We start from the raw sequence: 21938 nt of genomic DNA on the forward strand, positions 1-21938 counted from the left end.
TGTTCCTTTTGACAGATCAGCTCTAAAGTTATCATGAGTGCCTTTGGTGTTACCCTAACTTTACTGGGCAACCTGTATCTATATGAAACATGGATCCTGAAGCTTAAACTACAGTGACAAGCAGTGGTTTGCTGCTGGCCACTACCACTGTGCAGGTCTTTAGTGTGATTTGAAATTAGTACTGAAAGATCCTGCAAATACTTTATTAACGTCTCCTATGAGAAGTTTAAAAGGGACACAGAAGGAGGAGGAGAACATAACTGGTGAAGAACATAACTCTGGAGGAGAACATAACTGGTGGTGTTGGTGGCAAAAATAGAGTGCCTTTTTCTAAGATACTATACTCGACACAACCTTCTGCAACTAGAGTGAATATTGTAGGGTAAAGCAAAGAGAAACAGCAGTAGCTTAATACTGAAATGTCCATAAAACTAAGGACTTTACGGTTGCTCAGATTTCTTCCTTGTTTACCCTACTTCTCCATCCCCTCTCAAGACTAAATTTAGACTGTAAGCTCCTTAGATAAGGGACTTGTATTTTGCTTATGTTACTATATAAATGGTCATGTAAACCAATAGTGCTATATTCATAATAATAGCAATGCAAATTACTGTGATTTGGAAAAGAATATACAGAACATTCCTTTCACAGTCCTTAGTGAATATAGGGTAGTTTGGTACCTCCTATCCAATAGGGTTGCCATATTCTGGCTTTCCATGTGCCTAACTTGCATATTATGTAAATTGGCTTGAAAATAATTTTTGAGCAGAATAGTGACTGCACATTTTGCTCCATAACTCCACTTTTAAAAGGATTAGAGCTTGGCTTTTTTCTTTTTCTTTTTTAATGAAAGCTGAAAAACAGGCAAATCTGGGTGGGCTAAGCAATCTGGGTGAGGAATTCCAGGGGGCATGGCAACTCCCCTATCCAACTACCCCTTGATAAGTATTGTAGCAATGCTTAGTTCTGTCTTTCTGGTTTTTTTGTCTTGTAGATCCCTAGGAAGCTTAGTCTCAATGGGCATTCCTCTTCCTCCTTCTCATCCTCTTCAGTGGTGAGTTGTTTTCTTTGATAATAGGTTTACCCTAGGAAAAGGCATTGAGAATTAATAAAGAAGGAAATGCAAACAATCCTTTCTGAAAAGCCTCTTTCTGCATCATGACTATACCTAGTTATGCTTGGGGGTTGGAGTGAATAGTGTCATGGTGAGCTCCAGAAAAAAGATTGCTGTAAGCATACTGAGGTCTCTTACTTTATCTAAATACTGGGGGCTAGGGAAGCCCTGACTTAGAACAATCCTGCACTAGGACAGAAAGGGAATCCCCCATCTTATTCAAGAGTAAAAAGAGTGACTGGAGCTAACTTTTTGAAGCAAAGAGAATAACTGCTTAGATGCAAGTATGCTGACTTAAATGTCTTGGGAAAAGTGCTATCACTAATCCTCAAAGGAACAAGTACTCAGTCTAGGAGTACTTCTGGATCCACACCTCTCCCTGGTATCTCAAGTTGAGGTGGTGGCCAGAGGGGCTTTCTATCAGCTTCGGCTGATACACCAATTGTGCCCATTTATTGAGATGAACACCCTCAAAACAGTGGTACATATGTTAGTAACCTTCAAACTTGACTTCTGCAATGCGCTCTATGTGGGGCTGCCATTGTATGTAGGCAGAAACTCCAGTTGGTACTAGGGATGTGCAAAAAATTTCGGGCACAGAACGATCTGTGCCTGAAACGAACAATTTCGGGTGATTCGGGGCCGAACCGAATCACCCCCGATGCCCCCCGAATTTTTTCGGGCACGAGCCGAATCACCCGAATTTCGGGCACAAAAAATTCGGGTGATTCGGTTCATGGTTGATTTTTGGCGATTTTTTAAAGTTTTAGTGACTTTGGGGCAGTTCGGGGGCATAGCATGGGATTTGGGCAAAAGGAGTGGGGTGGGGTGGTAGTGCCTAATGGGTGCAGGCTACCACCCCAATTTCAGGGGGATTGGGCAAAGGGCTGATTTTTGGTAAATTTCTGAAAATTTCATGTCTTTGGGGCAGATTGGGGCATATTGGGGCAGAAAGTGGGGGCTGGGGCAGAATAGTGGGGTGGGGTGGTAGTGCCTCATGGGTGCAGGCTACCACCCCAATTTCAGGGGGTTTGGACAAAGGGGTGATTTTTCGAGAATTTTTGAAGTTTTGGTGACTTTGGGGCAGTTTGGGGGCAGAAAGTGGATCTGCCCCAAAATAGTGGGGTGGGGTGGTAGTGCCTCATGGGTGGAGGCTACCACACCAATTTCAGGGGGATTGGGCAGAGGGCTGATTTTTTGAGAATTTTTGAAGTTTGGGTGTCTTTGGGGCAGATTGGGGGCAGAAAGTGGATCTGCCCCAAAGGAGTGGGGTGGGCTGGTAGATAGTGCCTGATGGCTGGAAGCTACCACCCATCCCCAATTTAAGAGTGATTGGGCAGAGGGGTGAATTATGGTGAATTTATTTGTATGAGGTTTGTCTTCATAAGGTGAAGTGTGCTTAATTGATTACTTCCTCATATTATTCATAGTAAAGGAAAGTGTGAAAAAGTGAAAGTGGGGTCATGAGAGTTGTTTAATTGAAAAAAATCTCATTTGCTATGATAGAATGAGAATTCACACCTCAGAAGTTTTTTCTGAGGTGTGAATTCTCATTCTATCATAGCAAATGAGATTTTTTTCAATTAAACAATTCTCATGACCCCACTTTCACTTTTTCACACTTTCCTTTACTATGAATAATATGAGGAAGTAATCAGTTTAGCACACTTCACCTTATGAAGACAAACCTCATACAAATAAATTCACCATAGTTCACCCCTCTGCCCAATCACTCTTAAATTGGAGATGGGTGGTAGCCTCCACCCATTAGGCACTATCTACCAGCCCACCCCACTCCTTTGGGGCAGATCCACTTTCTGCCCCCAATCTGCCCCAAAGACACCCAAACTTCAAAAATTCTCAAAAAATCAGCCCTCTGCCCAATCCCCCTGAAATGGGGGTGGTAGCCTCCACCCATTAGGCACTACCACTCCACCCCACTATTTTGGGGCAGATCCACTTTCTGCCCCCAAACTGCCCCAAAGTCACCAAAACTTCAAAAATTCTCAAAAAATCAGCCCTTTGTCCAAACCCCCTGAAATTGGGGTGGTAGCCTGCACCCATGAGGCACTACCACCCCACCCCACTATTCTGCCCCAGCCCCCACTTTCTGCCCCAATATGCCCCAATCTGCCCCAAAGACATGAAATTTCAGAAATTTACCAAAAATCAGCCCTTTGCCCAATGCCCCTGAAATTGGGGTGGTAGCCTGAACCCATTAGGCACTACCACCCCACCCCACTCCTTTTGCCCAAATCCCATGCTATGCCCCCGAACTGCCCCAAAGTCACTAAAACTTTAAAAATTCACAAAAAATCAGGACTTTGCCCAATCCCCCTGAAATTGGGGTGATAGACTCTACCCATTGGGAACTACCACCCCACCCCAAAATTTTGCCCCTGGGCCCCTTTTTACCCCCCCGAATCGATTCGGATTCGGATTCGGATTAAATCCGAATCCGAACCGAATCAAGGGTGATTCGGGTGACCCAGATTCGGGCACAAAACAGAACGGGGGTGATTCGGCTCGGGTCCGAGCCGAATCACCCGAAAATCCGAATTGCACACCCCTAGTTGGTACAGAATGCAGCAGCCAATGCAAAGTGCTGGTTATAACCTATAAAGCCCTAAACAGCTGGGTATTTAAGAGAACATCTACTTCATTATGAGCCCAACTGCCCATTGAAGTCATTTGGAGAGGTCCATCTCCAGTTGCCGCTAGCTTGGCTGGTGGCCACACAAGGACGGGCCTTCTCAGTTGCTGCCCTGAGACTGTGGAATGCGCTCCCTACTGGAATATGATCCTCCCCATCTCTGACAATTTTTAAAAAGCACTTGAAAACCCAGCTCTTCAACCAATCTTTTTCAGCTTTTTAAATTTTTAAGTTTTAATCTGTTTTTTATTTTTAGATTGCCTAAATTGTTTTAAGATTTTTGTGTATGTTTTAATTTGTTTTATGTTATTGTTAACCACCCATCAACGGAAGTTTGGGGCAGTGTACCAATTTGACAAATAAATAAGTAATAAAAATGAATAAATCTACTTATTCTTGAGTGTTCGTAAATATGTAGTCACACTCATTTGATAAGTGGATCAAGGACCACAATCTCTGTGAAGAGACTGATGGAATTGTGGAAAGACAAACAAATGAAGAAGGAATTGATATGGTTGAGCCTTTGGAAGAGACCTAGCTCATTGGTATTATGACATTCAGAAGCTGTGGCACTGACCAGCACTTTATCTCCTGCAGCCAACAACCAAGCTGTTCATTGATGGCAAGTTTGTCGAATCCAAAAGTAATGAATGGATTGATGTTCATAACCCAGTAAGTGAAGCTCACTCCTCTCCCCCCCCCTCATTTTGTGTTCATCACTTTGTAGGCAGAAAAGTGTTGTATTGTGTAGTTGACTAATGTAAGGAGAAACAAAGGAGGTGTGGGTGTAAAAGAGAGTTCTGGAGTAGAATTTTAATTATAATTCCAAGGAGCCTGAATTCCCAATGCTTTTTGGGGTGGTTTTTTTAACCTAAAATTCCAACAATATGAAAACCTGCTTCTCCTTTATATATCATGACCTTGGCATTCTTGAAAGACAGTTTATTTGATACTGCAGTTAATTATCATGTAGAGAAGACAATTTAGACTGCCATAAGAGTGGTCCAAGACCCACTGGGAGAGAAGTCTCCTGTGCTTAGAACTTCATCAGGCCTTCCTTGCAAGGCACATGTTGGATCCATTTACTCTCTGTACGTATGTATGTTCTGGAGTCACTCTGCATAGTATACTTATGAGACTTTCCATTGGGGCAGACTACAATTTATTTAATGTAGTATCTACTCTTTTTTTGTTTTGTATTTTAGCCTCTCCTCCCATGGCAGGTGTTGTAAAGTTGAAACAAATTAACAATTAAAGAGCCATTCATCTTAACTTTGAGCGTCTTAAGTTGAGGACTCTGTATGTTTGAGGTGACTGACATGTGAAAAACTCTGCTTGTGGAGTTTGATCTATGATGGCATGTTCTCACACTTTTTAAGTGTGTTTTTTTAAAAAATATATGAGCATGGAACTACACATGAACTGCAAATACATGAGCATTAAAATATTCAAACTCAGTCTTCCATCATTATAAACACATAACACATATAAGATTCCAAGTATTAATATCTGTGGCCCTCACTTTATGGCCCTCACTTTACTCACTCCAAAACTCCCTGGCTGTAGGTACAGACTGTGGGGCCTGAATCCAGTCTGCTGTAGAAGGGGTGAGCAAATACATCTAGCAGGCAACTTATTACATAATGTTAACAAGAACTAACATTTATTCAACAGAGTGGGGGAAGGGAAGAAATGACTCAAACAGGTATGTGGTTTCAAAATCAAACCCTAACCCACACAATAAAAGGCTATTAGTGTCCAGAGTCTCAGTGGAGTCTCCCAGACCTGTTCCTTTCTCCCCTTGGTCTCTCACTGTGTCCAAGGTGAACCCCTGGCTTGGCTAAGGCAAAAAGCAATTGCTGCACTCTCTGTCTCTCTCCCTCTCCACGCTTCTCTTGAACAAATCCTTCCTGCTTGTCTTATCTCTCTGATCCTGGCCAGTTCTCCCTTCAGAACTTCAGTCTTCCTCTTGTTCATTTCTCCTCCCTCATACCATCTCTCCTCTAGTACCAAACAAAGCCATGATGACAGTAGCTACAGCTATGCAGACCCTAGCAGAATCTCCTTCCCCACCAAAGGGGAAAGTTAGCAGGCCATTGCAGAGGAAGGGAAATCAGAAATTTAATTGCTGTCTCCCCTTCTGGCTATCCTGCCAGCTCTTTGACACTGGAAAGCAATGCTAACCACCCACAGAGCCTCGTCTTGCTCCTTTGTAATGCCAGGTCGGTCCAGAATAAACCTGAAATCATTCATGATTTGATTCTGGATGAAGGGGCTGATCTGGTATGTATTACAGAGACTTGGTTGGGGGAGGCTGGTGGCCCAGTCCCATCTTCTCTCTCCAGGGTACTCTGTTGAGGAGCAGGGGAGCGGACATGGGTGGGGATGTGGAGTGGCTGTGGTCTATAAGAACAATATTTTCCTTGCCAGGATTCCTGTCAAAGTGTCTGACTATATTGAATGTGTGTACCTAAGTTTGGGGACCAGGGATAGACTGGGACTTCTTTTGGTGTACCGACTGCCCTGCTGGCCAACTGAGTCACTAACTGAGCTGATGGACTTGGGCTTGGGCTTGGCGTTGGAGACTCTCAGGCTTGTGGTGCTGGGGGACTTCAATGTTCACTTTGGGACTAACTTGTCCGGGGCGGCTCAGGAGTTCATAGCGGCCATGACAACTATGGGCCTATTCCAGGTGGTCTCAGGACCAACGCATATTGCTGGTCACATGCTTGATCTGGTCTTTCACTCTGAACAAGGTGGTGTTCTGTGGGTGGAGACTCCGGTGATTTCCCCATTGTCATGGACGGACCACCATCTGGTTATGGTTGGACTCACGACTACATCCCACCTCCGCAGGGGCGGAGGGCCCATTAGTATAGTCTGCCTAAGGTGGTTGCTGGATCCAATAGGATTCCAAGAAGCCTTGGAGGGATTTAGTGTTGGCTCTGCTGGTGACCCTGTTGACACTCTGGTGGAGAATTGGAATAATCAGCTCACCAGGGCTCACTTGGGTATTTAAGAGAACATCTTCTTCTCCATGAGCCCCACCGCCTGCTAAGATCATCTGGAGAGGTTAATTTGTGGCTCCCCATCTCTGGCAACTTTTTAAAAAGCACTGAAGACACATTTATTCACCCAGGCTTTCAATTAGATTTATAGTTTTAAATAATTTTAATACTGCGTTTTAAATGTTTTAAATGATTTTAATTGTTATTTGGTTTAATGTTTTAAATGATTTTAATTGTAAACCGCCCAGAGACGCAAGTTTTGGGCAGTATAGAAATATTTTAAATAAATAAATAAACCTGTACAGGTTGCATAACAGACCCAAACCAAGGAGAAAAGTTTTATCTGCAGCTGTCCAGAAAGACCAATTGGGAGCCTGCAATTCCTAGGCCTCCAACATCTCCCTCAAGGGAGCATCACCTGCATTCCTTCCCAGCACCTTCTGGTGAGAGTCACCATGGTGCATCTGATTTTGAATCCGACAAAGAGTCTACCGACCATGACCCATTGCCTGATGTGGCAACGCCTTCACTTGTATCCCCCACTGAGAAAATGAAAGCTTATTATGTCAAACTCAAGGAGATGGCTGCTGCACTGGGTCTTGATCTAAAATCACAGTTGTCCACAACTGATGACCCAGTATACAATTTTATGGTGAAGTTGTTGTCTGCACAGCCTGTCTCTTTGCCTCTCTTGCCGGTAATTTCCAAGGTGGCTCAATGCTCTTGGGAAGTTCCACATACTTCCACTCTGACCTCTAAAAAACTAGAAGGCCTATATAGAGTGCAAGGACACCTACCTGTTGAAACATCCTGTACCAAACTCCTTTGTTATAAACTGAACTACTTCTTCTAGGTTGGATAGGTGGCACACGACTCCTGCGGATAAAGAGGGAAGGAAGTTAGATGTGCTAGGCAGAAAAATATATTCAACGGCATGCTTATCGGTGAAAATAGCCAACTATTCAGCCTGCACGGCTGAATACAATTATTGCCTTTGGGACACTTTAGGACAAGATTTGGATTCTCTCTCACCAGAAAAGTTCAAGGCTCGCTTTAAGAAGACGTTACAAAAGTCTGCAGACTTAACGCAATAGCAGTTGAGTACCACAAAACACCTGGTGGAATCTGAATCTAGAGCCATGAGTGCATCTATTACTTTGAGCTGCAATGCTTGGCTACATTCAGCAGCTTTGCAAGTAGATATGAAAGACGGAATCAAAGGCCTCCCATTCAATGGAAAAGGTCTGTTTTCGGAACAGACAGATGCTACAATGGAGAAGCTAAAAAAAATCAGAGTTCACTGCAAGGACTTTTACTTCGACTTCTTCTTCCTTTTATGTGGCCAAAGCCTTACATCCGTCCACACTCCAGCTTCAGACAGCAGGACTGCAGGGATTTCAGGAAAACCAGCCAACCTTATTCTAAGAAACACTATCCACAAAAGAACAACAACCAGGGCCAGTGTCATAAACAGGTAGAGGCCCAAAAGCAGCACCTTTGAGGTCAACAAAAGCCCATTACATCTTTTGCCAACAATGGACACATTGCTAACATCAGCCTTCCCCAGCACCGTGGTGCTGAGTATGACTGCCTGCAACATCTATCAGTCACAAACAACAACACAAACTGCCGATATGTTTCCAGGCAAAAATACAAGGTGCTGGTCATAACCTATAAAGCCCTAAACAGCTTGAGCCCTAGGTATTTAAGAGAATGTCTTCTTCATCATGAACCCCACCGCCCATTGAGATCATCAGGAGAGGTTCGTCTGCTTTTGCCACGGGCTCGTCTGGTGGCTACTGAGGGACGGGCCTTCTCCGTTGCTGCCCCGAGGGTTTGGAATGCACTCCTTAGTGAAATAAGAGCCTCCCCATCTCTGACAATTTTAAAAAAGTCTTTAAAGACACATCTGTTCACCCAAGCTTTTAACTGATATTGTTTTAATTGTTTTAATGTTGTTTTTAGAATACCGTTGTTGTTTTTTAATTGCTTTTTAAATTGCTGTGTTTAGTTAAAAACAAACAATTTTTTTTAAATGTTTTATCTTTGTTTTTATCTGGTTGTAAACTGCCCAGAGACGTAAGTTTTGGGCGGTATAAAAATATTTTAAATAAATAAACAAACATCTTCGGCCAGCAATAACATCAGATTGGCAAGCCATGTCCAAGCATGGCACCACATAACATCAGACCGTGTTGAAGATTTTTTTCTTCAGGCTACGCTATAAAATTCAAGGCACAACCAGTTTTCAGAGGTCTACATTTTACGAAAGCAACTTCTGCCCTACAAAAGGAGGTACAGGAGCTGTTGAGCAAAAAGTGATTGTACCAGTGTGATGGGCACAGAAGCAGGAAGGGTTGTACTCCCGCTATTTTCAGTCCCCAAAAGGGATGGTGGAATTCAACCAATAATGGATCTGAGACATCTGAATAAATTTGTCCATGTGAAGAAGTATCAGATGACTATGTTGCAAGACATCCTGCCACTTCTACATCAGGAGCGGTGGCTTTGCAACATTAGTAGGGATCAGGCCTACATACCAAAAGTATGTAAGATTCATGGTGGGGACCTAGATTTACCAATATCAGGTGCTGCTGTTTGGCCTCTGCACTGCCCCTCGTGTTTTCACAAAGTGCATGGCGGTGGTGGTAGCACACTTCCAGACCAAGGGGTTGGCAATTTACCAATACCTAGAAGACTGGCTCCTGGCATCAAAAGACAGAGAAGGGTTACTTTCTCAGATACAGTACTTATTGTGCCTTATCCAGGACCTCAGGATAGATGTCAGTTGGAAGAAATATCATCTAAAGCCCGTGACTTCAATCTCCTACATAGGGGCTGTTCTGGATACTCAGACGGGAAGAGCCTACTTATTGCAAGAAAGATTCCAGGCCATTGCAGATCTTGTACACTGGTCCATTGAAGCATGCAAGACAGATTCAAAGCCTCCTGGGCCTTATGGCCTCCTGCAAGACAACAGTTCGGCATACGCACCTGAAAATGAGAAAATTGCAGTTATGGTTCATATCCACCTTCCGTCTGCATGTAGACAGCCCCCAGAAATGGATAGTTATTCCACAGCAAATCTTCCGGTCACTGAGTTGGTGGACTCATGCAGAGGATCTGCTGCAAGGAGTCCCATTTCAACGGCAGTCTCCTTCAGTATGAGTGATGATGGACGCCTCACTGATGGGCTGTGGGGGGCATTGCAATGGCAGCATGGCCCAGGGACAGTGGAGTCACCGGCAAAGACAATTCCACATAAATTTCCTGGAACTCTTGGCAGTTTTCCAGGCCATGAAGACTTTTCTACCAATACTCAGAGGGAGAATTGTGCAGTTGCAATTGGACAACACAACAGCGATTGCCTACTTAAATAGACAAGGGAAGATAGTGTCCAGGTCTCTCTACAAATTGAGTGTACAAATTTGACACTGGTACATCTGAAACAGCATCACCCCTTTGGCCATTCACATAAAGGGGATGGAAAATGTCCTGGTGGGTGATCTGAGTTGCTCGTTCACCAGGGAAGAGCGACATGAGTGGAAATTGAGCAAGTACTTGCTTCCGATATTCAGAGCTTGGGGGTTCCCCAAAATAGACTTGTTCGTGACAGCACTCAATGCCAAGTGCACAAGGTTCTGCTCAAGGGCAGGCCATGATCCACAGTCATTAGGGGACATGTTCCAGATGGACTGGTCTCAGCACCTATTGTACATGTGTCCTCCTCTACCTCTTGTAGGGAGAGTGGTGGCACATATTTTGACCTGCCAAGTCAAATGCATCCTGGTCACTCCATGGTGGCCTCAGCAACCATGGTTTCCACATCTATTCAAACTGTCAAGCCACACATACAGGAGGTTTCCTCAGCACCAAGATCTTCTGTCATGAGAAAGCAGTCAGGTACTGCACCCAGAGGTGCCTACTCTACAGATAACAGCATGGAAGATAGGCTTCTAGATAAAATCCTACTTAACCAGAGGAAACCTTCCACTGGGAAAAACTATGCTAATAAATGGAGAAGATTCACTTGCTATGCAGCCTTAAACGGCTTTCACCCTCTGAAAGCTGCTGTCCCCCAGGTCCTGCTGTACCTAACCACACTAAAGATCTCCCTGCTTTCTAATGTCTCCATAAAGGTTCACTTAGCAGCGATCTCAGCTAGACACCCAGAATGGGATGGGAAGACAGTATTTTCCTACTCTAGCTGCAAGAATTTTCTGAAGGGTCTCACCAATCTGTATCCTCCAGTAAGATAGCCACTGGAACAGTGGAGTATATCCTTGGTCCTTCCGGTTCTGACAGATACGCCCTTTGAGCCCCTGGCTACAGCTAGCCTGAAGCTGGTTTCTCTGAAGACTGCCTTCTTGGTGACAATTACAACTGCCCACAGAGTGAGTGAACTTACAGCCCTGAGGATGGTTGTGCCTTTTGCAAGGTGCTGCTACGGCCTGACATTACTTTCCTACTTAAGGTTGTGACAGATATTCACATAAACCAAGACATTGTGCTTCCTACCTTCTTCAGCTCTCCGAGCTAACAACTCTGGATTCCCCAGATGTTTGAAGGGCTCTTCTATTCTACCTATCAAGAACAGAGATGATCAGAAAGACAAAAAAGTTATTAATATCCTACAAAGGAAAGTCTATGGGTCAGGCCTTGTCAAGACAGAGGCTATCCCACTGGCTAGTAGAGCTAATCATTTTGACTTATAAGTTACAAACGGTACAGCCGCCAAGGTCCATCAAGGCACTTTCAACCAGAGCTTACGGTGCCTCAGCGGCTCATTTATCTGGCATATTGTCAGTATCTGGCCACCTGGCAGGGAAGTTCACAGTCTCAAACGGAGTTGCAGAAAGAAGATACGGCTCTGACACAGTTCTTCTTATCGGGCTTGGCTGCAAGCTGTTGACATGGAAGTTTGAAAAATGTTGCTTTCCAGCAGTGAATAGAAAGCTGGTGACACAGTTTATAGCACAAGCCGAGAGCTCCCAGCTGGCAGGAATTCAAGGCTTATCAGCCCTCTGCAAGAGGCGTTTACTCCTCCTAATAGTCTCTAGCTGTGTCCTTCGTCTTGTGATTCTCCTCTGTTGTGGAGTCAGTGGAGGTTGCTTGCATAGCTCCTCTTCTGATTGGTCTGTCACGGTTTCTGCTGTCTCAGGTTGTTGTGCCTGCTCTAAATCATCTGCCTCAGCCGTTTCTTGGAAACTGACAGCCGGGCTCTGCCCCTCAGGCACCCCGGCATCGGCTGGAATGTTGACAGCTTCCCCTTCCTCCTCGCTGTCTTAGATCGAGGGCATGACACATATCATCGCGAGACATTTGTAGGGCTGCAACCTGGTCCTCAATACAGCCGTTCGTAAAGCACTAGGCCATTGACTTGCATTCTGCAGCGGAGGCAAATTTTGGGAGAGGTGTTCTCAAAAGGGTGTTACAGTGACACTACTGCTCACTCCTCCTTTAGGAACTAACTAAACACTCATTCTAATGGAATCAATGGATCATGCCCCTGATAAACAGGTTGCTCACCTGTAACTGATGATCTGGTAGTGATCAGTTGACATCAGACCCTCCCGAACCTCCCCTCTGCAGTAGTGTTCATGTCTTCTTCATAGAATTCACCTATTGCTCCAAAGATGTTCGACTGCTTCGGCGGTCTCCAAGGAACTGAAGTGTTGGCGCTTCCTCCCACCTTAAATACCATGTGGTCATGTGGGGTGGGGCAAAAGCACTGAGCTGTGACACTCTACACCGACAGGCTTCAGCGCAGGCACAGAACCCATTCTAATGGATGCCAACAAATCACTACCAGATCATCAGTTACAGGTGAACAGCCTGTTTTTTACTCTGTCTCCCATTACTCAAATGAACAAATTCCGTCAACTTAGTTAATTGTGCTATTTGCCACACTGTGCCATTCCATTCTTTTACAGTAGGAGATCTTGCATTCTTCCAGCTAGTGGCAATGGCCATTTTGGCAGCTGTCAACAAATCTGATATTAAAGATTTGCATTGCACTACTAATCTTCTACATACTAACAACACTGTTATAGAATCAAGAACCACCCCAACTTTAGTCATTCACCAAATATATATTCTTCTGGTAGGAACTAATCTGCCCACTCTCCTTTCACTATAATCTTAATTGATCATTACCATAATCACAAATTAGCCCACTTTAGCCTTAAACATTACACATCCATCATCTTGAATTGAGGTGGATGACATCATCACAAACTATGCCGCTGAGGTATCCTTATGTGTCACTCACTAGAACTGTACCAGATTTGGTTCAAATGGGTTATGCAGTCCACAAGTTAGCCCACTTGTGCCTCAACCGTTCATTTATCTGCCATCTTGAATTGGGGTGGATGACATCATTATAAATTACGCCCTTGAACCATCCGTTTGTGTCCCTATACCTGTAACAAATTTGGTTCAAATTGGTTAGGTGGTTCATAAGTTAGCCCAGTTACACCTCAAACGGTCATGCATCTGCTATCTTGAATTGGGGTAGATCACAAACTATGCCGTTGAGGTGTCCCTATGTCTCTACAACTGTACCCAATTTGGTTCATATTGGTCCAGGCATTGCGAAGCTGATGGGGACACACAGACACATGGGCACACACAGAATGCTGATCTCATAAGCTTATTTCCTTAAGGAAAGTAGGTTAAAAATCAGCATTACACTGTCCACATTTCTAGCAATTAACATTCCTGCTTTACATCATCTTATTTAATTATTTGGAAGTAAGATACAATTACTCCCAGTACAATACTTTCTCTTTCCTTTTCAGAGATTTGTTTTAAGCATTTTCTCACACCTTAAAAAACACACACACCCCTTTTCTTCATATCAGTTTTCAGCATATTTGATATAGTTTTGGATTGATTTACCCTCCCAATCACAGGTTTGCCCGCCATAACAGAAAGGTCTTTTCCTGCTTCAGACAAGCCCTGTCGAACCTGTGATCAATGGGGCACAGGAATGAGTGACGTGGTGGGACTTCCTCTCTCTTCGCCCTGTTGTTCACAGGTACGACAAGCCTTCAGACTAACATCTGAAGGAGCCTTCTGTATCACTACCAAAACACCTCTTGCCAGATTGTTATTCCTTGCATTTTTGAATTTATCTTATAAGCTTTTTCTAAACTCACCCCCTTTATACAATCAGATCCTAAAATTTAAGAGAATAGATCCTCTAAATATGTTACTAAATTATTCCTTTCTACTTTTAAACCTATATTACAAATCCTACTTTAATAGTTCAATTCTTCAAGTTTATCCTCAGTTTGTTGTGTTTTACCTTCCTGAATTGCATTAGACTTAATCAGGCTTTTAACATCTGATTCTACTTTTTCTAATTTCTCTAAAATAATATCTTGATATTTCTGAACATTCTCAAGTTGATTTGAATGTTTTGATAATACTTTTCTCATCTATTTCTGCTGGTTACTTTTCTAACCATATCTCTTTGTTTTGTCCGTCTATCTATCTATCTATCTATCTATCTATCTATCTATCTATCTATCTAATTCTCTAAGGCATACCCGTGGCTAATCCCATGCGTGGCAGCTTTTGTGAGAGTTTGTGAGCAGAAGCACCTGATTGGGCAGTGGGGATTCCATATGCAGATAGGGAGGAGGAGCCTGTGAGAACAGAAGCACCATGGTGACTGGGAGTGGGGATTCCATATGCAGACAGGGAGGAGAAGCCTGTGGCACCGTGGTGATTGGGCAGTGGGGATTCCATATGCAGATAGGGAGGAGCCTGTGATGGTTAAGGTCAGTTGTAATGCAACTGTTACTGGTCGGAAGATGTTCTTGATTGTAGAGGAGAGGAATACAGATAGATAGGTAGATAGATAGTGGGCAGGGGTCTGTAAATAGAGGGGTCGTGAGGGAGGAAAGAGCCCCTTCATGAGAAAATAATAAAATTGCTTCTCCTTTCATGAGAAAGAGTCTGCCATTGTGTGAATTAGATGAGGAAACAAGATGAACAACATCTGTTAATGCAGGAAGGGAGAGAGAGCGGTGAGGGGAGAAAGACAGAGGGGAAGAGCAAGTGGAGGAGAGAGAAAGAAGGAAGGGCAAGGGACAGGCCCGAGCCTGTCAGCAGCCTGAGGGGAATGAGCAGTCATGGCAGCAGCGGCAGCAAGGAAGGACCCAGTCAATCACTGCTGCTGTTTGGGGCTACCAAGGCCATTGGTGAAGGGAGGCAGGGAGGCAAGGGACAGGGCAGGGATGGGCCTGTCAGCAGCCTATGGGGAACAATCAGCCATGGCAGTGGCAGCAGCAAGGAAGGGCCTGGTCAACCGCTGCTGCTGTTTGGGGCTACCAAGGCCATTGGTGGAGGGAGGCAAGGGACAGGGCAGGGATGGGCCTGTCAGCAGCCTGAGTGGAACAAGCAACCATGGCAGTGGCGGCAGCAAGGAAGGGCCTGGTCAACCGCTGCTGCTCCTATGGGGAGGAGAAGGGCTTGGGTGAGGGTGGAGAGGTCTCTGGGGATAGGGGGTTGCGGCTTGGCCAATAGGCACCAGAATTGCTGTAGCCATGACCAAGAGGGGTGAGAGGAATGGAGTAAAGGGGTGGAGGAGGAAGAGGAGGAGGAGGAGGAGGAGCGCAGCTCAGGTGAGGGTGGAGAGATCTCTGAGGTGAGGAGGGCTGTGTCAGGGGGCGAAGAGAACGATCAAGTACTAGTGCACAGATGTGCTGTGTGGGTTAAGCTAGTTTTATTTATTATTCTGTCTCCAAATATTTGAAATTGATTTACAACAAATTGCTTTAGGTTGTCCATAGCAGTAAGGTCCTATTTCAGTTGAGGTTCTCTTTCTAGCATTTCTTGTTATTCTTTTCATCAGTCATATATATAACTTATATTCTAAGTCATATATTAATTTCAAAATACTCTCTTTGCTGGTAACTATCTTTCCTTCACATAGGTAGCAAAAGGACTATTATATCTAATAATGAATTATATAAATTGGTGGGATAATTAAGGAGACTTTTCTCAATAAGTTGGATAACTCATCAGGCTTATAATAAATTCTGCACTCCAAGGTTATATCCAACAAACATCTTCTATAGCTGGCAATAAATACCTATAACTCCCTTTAATCTCTAATTGGCCAAAATGCCATTCTATAATCAAGGTGGCCTTGCTGCTGTTACCCACTTTCCAGATAGAACCTAGCTCTTCCTTGTACCAATTTTTCTCATCAATTCTCATACTGGTTGTATTTAAAGTAACTTAAACCAGAGGTCTTTGTTCTGTTAGTCAGAACTTTATGGTCCTTCTAGTTGTTCTGTAAAGAATGAAACAGAGATTGCTCCAAATGCTGTAGACATGTTGAAGTTACTAGCAGTGCAGCTACTGGAACATATATTTCCTCTTATGGTCTCAAATATTACCTTTCTCCCAAATCATCAGGTTCAGGTTCCTTGCTTACCACCTCAATTACACTAAAACTGAATAATTATTATAATAGAAAAATATTCTTGAACACCTGGCTCTTTTAAAACCTCCATATGGGAGTTTGGACTACCCCGTATTCTGCAGCTGGAATGGGTGCATGGAGAAATCTACAGCTGTTTTACCAGGCTCTTTATATAATCTCTTTAACTACAACTCCTATCTACACACTTCTTAAGAATTTATAATAGTCTGCACTGCAGTTGTTCAAATATAGAAGGGAAGGCTTGCAATCTTCTAAGCTGAATGATAAACAAAAGACAGTCTTGTGGGGTTGTTCACTTCAAGTTGAGAGCCCTCTAGCACACTCCTCCAGCAAGAAAGAGGCATATGTAGTACAGGTTGAATATCCCTTATCCAGACTGCTTGGGACCAGAAGTTTTCTGGATTTTGGATTTTTCTGGATTTTTGAATAATTGCATAATGAGATATCTTGGGCATAGGATCCAAGTCTAAACACAAAAGGTTACTGTATTTTATCTTTGCTCTCTCTTGCAAGGCAGGGATGGAGGGAACCCCCTTTTCTGCCTCCTGCCATGGGAAGACCAGTTTAAGGGTTAACCTGAGGGAGTCAGGTTTCCTAGAGAGGCGACAGAGAACAAACATTCTGCATGGGCGCCTTCCCTTCCAGCCCCTCCCCCGAGAAAGGAGCCTTTGTGTCTTTTCCTGCCCGTGGGATCTGCAGCCCCCCCTTGAAGAAGAGAACTCAGTAGTTGCCAATGTAGGTGGGGTGTGTGGGGACCCCAGAGCCGCGGAGGGAGGCAATGAAAGGTAGGAAAGCAGGGAGTGGGCTTGGGACGACGGCACCAGGGGAGAAATGTCCCGGGTGGGCAATGAGGGGGATGAGAAGAGTGCAGCCTTTTGAAATAAGTAAGTTTTGACTGCATGTTTAAAAGCAGCAAAACTGGGAATCTACGAGCAAGTGAGCTGAGGCATTTTGTTTTTTGTTTTTGTTACGGCGTGGTGTCCAGATTTTGAAGCTTCTGGATTTCATATGTCTGGATAATCAACCTGTACCTGGAAGGCGCAGAATACATTCAGTCTCCACAGCTGCTAGCACTGCTTAATCATTCCCCTCGCACCATGTAGAATCTACTTTGACTACCTTAGAAGAACATATGACTAAGAGAAACACCTGTTTTAAATGTGCCAATTCACCAGTTGTTTGTGGAAAGGGATTGACTTCATTCCAAAGAGAAACTTTATAGCATAACTCCATTTATGCCAAGGTAACTTGGTTGGAGGTGTTAAGGCATTCCTGAGTTGCTGGATAGTTATAATGGTAATTTATGTTGTTGGGTTTGTTATTCTAACAGGCCACCAATGAAGTGGTTAGTCGTGTTCCAAAAGCCACACAAAGTGAGATGGAAGCAGCACTGGCTTCATGCAAAAGATCTTTGCAGAACTGGTCTGAGACATCAATTCTGAGCCGACAGCAAGTCTTCCTGCGATACCAACAGCTCATCAAAGACAATCTGGTGAGGAGCTGGTAGCTGTTCTTTACCCATTTGCTGTAAAATGGGAATTATAATAGCCTCCTCTACAGAGTCATTATAAAGATGGGCAAAATAAAGGTTGCTAGCCACTTCACTCATTAAACGATTTTAACCAGGTCAGGAAACATATTATGTTGTTCTGTATCGACATCATAGCCTGCCTAGAAACACACACACGTATCTCAAGGCGGTGATATTTGAGAGAGCATTGGTTGTATTTAATTTTTGGCCAATTCCATTTTATTTCAGAAAGTTCTGATTAAAATGTTCTTTGTGGCGATAAAAGAAAAGAGCATTTGCCATACTCCAATGTTTGTCACTGTATTTCAAGCAGGGGCTACTTTGGCCAAAAAAAAAAACCCTTCAATATGAGAACCACATTAACTACTACAGTTACACCTCTCGCCACTCGTTAATGATGTGATTCTTCAGAGCAACTTGTATAACTAAAATAGTCTGTTTGCACAATAAAACAATACTACTTTCATAAAGCTCTAGGAAAAGGTTACACATGTTTGAGGTCAAAGGTCAAGTCTGTTCCCCAACAGACGTACCCCTGGAAAAACACTTGTGTATTCTGTATCATACAAGTAACCGACATTGGTATTTGTCCCTGTGGTACTTGTCCCAATGCTGGTGTGGAGAAATGGTAGTTTTTCAAGCTCCAATACCATCTTGGAAGGCATAGAGCACAAGAAGGAATTCTATAGGGAAATACTAAGGACTACACGTTACAGCACTCCACATGCATCTTCCAAGATGGTTCTGGGGCTCAATAGAGCTTTGTTTCCCTTAAAGGAACCCCACCGGAACTGAGAAAAGTGCAGAATTGCACGGTGGGGAAAGCAACCTCCACATTCTTCTAGAGGTTCTGTGTGGAGCATTCAGCTTTGGCCAAACCTTCACTCAGGCCTAATAAACAGTTTGTTAAGGAGTCGCTCACAGGATGTTCAATGAAGAACACTGCCTTAATCAGTCATGTGGTTTTCACAACTTTCTCACCCCCCCTGCCTGGAGTACTCTTCGTGTTGGCAAGGGGCTGGTTGTGATGTGACAGTGGCACTGGAGAAAGAGAGGACATCCCCTGCCCCCCAAAGCCCCCTGTTTCAGACTTGAGTAGCTGAGAGGTGAGGGGATTTGGACCTGCTGTAAATGCATCCATAAAACTATTTGAACCAGTGCATCACAAATGCAAACTAGTTTGACTTTGCTACCATCAGCCTGCCTAACAACTGCAAGATAGCTGTTTGTTTGCTTATCTTATTTATATACTGCCTGATATTTGTATCCCTAGGCAGTGTATACAGTTTAAAACAAGAAATATAAAACAGTAAAAACAATTTCACAGAATAAAGAGTTAAAACAATTAAACAGTTTAAACTAATTTCAGTTAAAAGTCTGAGAAAACAGGTGTGTCTTGAGGGTCTTTCTAAAAGCAATCAGAGATAGAGATGCTCTTATTTTGACAGGGAGTATATTCCAAAGCCTCAGTTGCCACTAAACAAGCCAGTGGCAATGTAACAGGACCTTCCCAGATGATCTTAATAGGCAGCTGGGTACATGACAAAGAAGGTGCTCTCTTAACCATGGACCCAAGCCATTAGGAGCTTTATAGATAACAAGCACTTTGTACAGTATTTCGCTCAGAAACATAGCAGCAGCCAGTGCAGTTCTTTCAGAATCTGTGTTATATGGTCCCTTTGAGTTGTCCCAGAGATCAGACTGGCTGCCACATTCTGTACAAATTGTAGTTTCTGCTCTACATACAAAGGCAGCACCACATAGAGTACATTACAGTAGTCAAGCCTGGAGATCACCAGCATATGTACTACTGTTTTAAAGCTACTTATCTCCAGAAATAGGCGTAGCTGATGTATTGGCAAAAGCTGATAAGAAGCGCTCCTGACTAGGGGTGTGCAATTCGGGAATTCGGTGATTCGGTTCGGGACCCGAACCGAATCACCCCTGTTCTGTTTTGTGCCCGAATATGGGCCACCCGAATCACCCTTGATTCGGTTCGGATTCGGATTTAATCCGAATCGATTCAGGGGGTAAAAAAGGGGCCCAGGGGCAAAATTTGGGGGTGGGGTGGTAGTGCCCAATGGGTGGAGTCTACCACCCAAATTTCAGGGGAATTGGGCAAAGGGCTGATTTTGGGGGAAATTTTGAAGTTTTAGTGACTTTGGGGCAGTTCGGGGGCATAGCATGGGATCTGGGCAAAAGGAGTGGGGTAGGGTGGTAGTGCCTAATGGGTGCAGGCTACCACCCCAATTTCAGGGGGATTGGGCAAAGGGCTGATTTTTGGGGAATTTCTGAAGTTTTCATGTCTTTGGGGCAGATTGGGGCAGAAAGTGGGGACTGGGGCAGAATAGTGGGGTGGGGTGGTAGTGCCTAATGTGTGGAGGCTACCACCCAATTTCAGGGGGATTGGACAAAGGGCTGGTTTTTTGAGAATTTTTGAAGTTTTAGTGACTTTGGGGCAGTTTGGGGGCAGAAAGTGGATCTGCCCCAAAAGAGTTGGGTGGAGTGGTAGTGCCTAATGGGTGGAGGCTACCACCCCAATTTCAGGGGGATTGGGCAGAGGGCTGATTTTTTGGGAATATTTGAAGTTTTGGTGTCTTTGGGGCAGATTGGGGGCAGAAAGTGGATCTGCCCCAAAGGAGTGGGGTGGGCTGGTAGATAGTGCCTAATGGGTGGAGGCTACCACCCCTCCCCAATTTCAGAGTGATTGGGCAGAGGGGTGAATTTTGGTGAATTCTGAGGTTTGTCTTCATAAGGTGAAGTGTGTTAAATTGATTACTTCCTCATATTCATAGTAATTGAGAGTGTGAAAAAGTGAAAGTGGGGTCATGAGAGTTGTCTAATTGAAAAAAATCTCATTTGCTATGATAGAATGAGAATTCACACCTCAGAAGTTTTTTCTAATCAATTTAGCACACTTCACCTTATGAAGACAAACCTCAGAATTCACCAAAATTCACCCCTCTGCCCAATCACTCTGAAATTGGGGAGGGGTGGTAGCCTCCACCCATTAGGCACTATCTACCAGCCCACCCCACTCCTTTGGGGCAGATCCACTTTCTGCCCCCAATCTGCCCCAAAGACACCAAAACGTCAAATATTCCCAAAAAATCAGCCCTCTGCCCAATCCCCCTGAAATTGGGGTGGTAGCCTCCACCCATTAGGCACTACCACCCCACCCAACTCTTTTGGGGCAGATCCACTTTCTGCCCCCAAACTGCCCCAAAGTCACTAAAACTTCAAAAATTCTCAAAAAATCAGCCCAATCCCCCTGAAATTGGGGTGGTAGCCTGCACCCATTAGGCACTACCACCCCACCCCACTCTTTTTGCCCAGATCCCATGCTATGCTCCCGAACTGCCCCAAAGTCACTAAAACTTCAAAAAATCCCCCCAAAGTAACCATGAACCAAAGCACCCGAATTTTTTGGCCCCGAAATTCGGGTGATTTGGCTCGGGCCCGAAAAATATCGGGGGTGATTCGGTTCAGCCCCGAATCACCCAAAATTTCTCGTTTCGGGCACAGATCGTTATGTGCCAGAAATTTTTTGCACATCCCTATTCCTGACCATTGCCTCATCCTGAGAAACCAGAGAGAGCCCTGGATCCAGGAGCACTCCCAAACCACCTACCTGATATTTCAAAGGGAGTGTAACCCCATTCAGAACAGGCAGATCTAAACCATTTCTCACCTTGACACCCCACCCCACCCATAATCAGTACATCTGTCTTATTCAGATTCAACTTCAGTTTGTTATGCCTCATCAAGCCCATTACCACCTCCAGGCAGGCAATTAGGGAAGTTATGCCATTTCCTGATACTGTCAATATGGAGAAATAGGTTTGGGTGTCGTCAGCATATTGCTAAAACCCTGTACCAAATCTCCTCATGATCTCTCCCAGCGGTTTCATGTAGATGTTAAAAAGCATTGGAGACAATATGGAGTCTTGTGGAACTCCATACTTTAGCTCTCGTTTTGCAGAGTAGCAGTCTCCAAGCAACACCATCTGGAATCTACCAGAGAGATAGGAATGGAACCACTGTAAAACAGTATAATCCAATCCCACCTCCTCAGGTGACCCAGAAGGATACCATGGTCGATGGTCCTTATGGCCGTAAATAAAATGATTCTGATTCTGGTCAATGGTATTGAAAACCACCAAGAGAGCCAA

The 21938-nt window shown here is 44.2% G+C and overlaps 1 protein-coding gene across 4 annotated transcripts in view; it reads left to right on the forward strand.

Moving 5' to 3' along the window:
• ALDH6A1 (aldehyde dehydrogenase 6 family member A1) overlaps window positions 1-21938 on the forward strand; it is a 39067-nt gene that overhangs the window by 1373 nt on the left and 15756 nt on the right. For 3 of the 4 annotated variants that reach the window (XM_053263872.1, XM_053263894.1, XM_053263880.1), the window contains exons 2-4: window positions 995-1054; window positions 4365-4439; window positions 17566-17727. In XM_053263872.1, the coding sequence (XP_053119847.1) occupies window positions 995-1054; window positions 4365-4439; window positions 17566-17727 (297 nt within the window). Of the gene's footprint in view, window positions 1-994; window positions 1055-4364; window positions 4440-16920; window positions 17021-17565; window positions 17728-21938 lie in introns of those variants that run through there. The other variant, XM_053263887.1, reaches the window with a different exon arrangement.

The sequence above is a fragment of the Hemicordylus capensis genome, chromosome 1 (genome assembly GCF_027244095.1).
Source record: "Hemicordylus capensis ecotype Gifberg chromosome 1, rHemCap1.1.pri, whole genome shotgun sequence".
NCBI classification, from domain to species: domain Eukaryota; kingdom Metazoa; phylum Chordata; class Lepidosauria; order Squamata; family Cordylidae; genus Hemicordylus; species Hemicordylus capensis.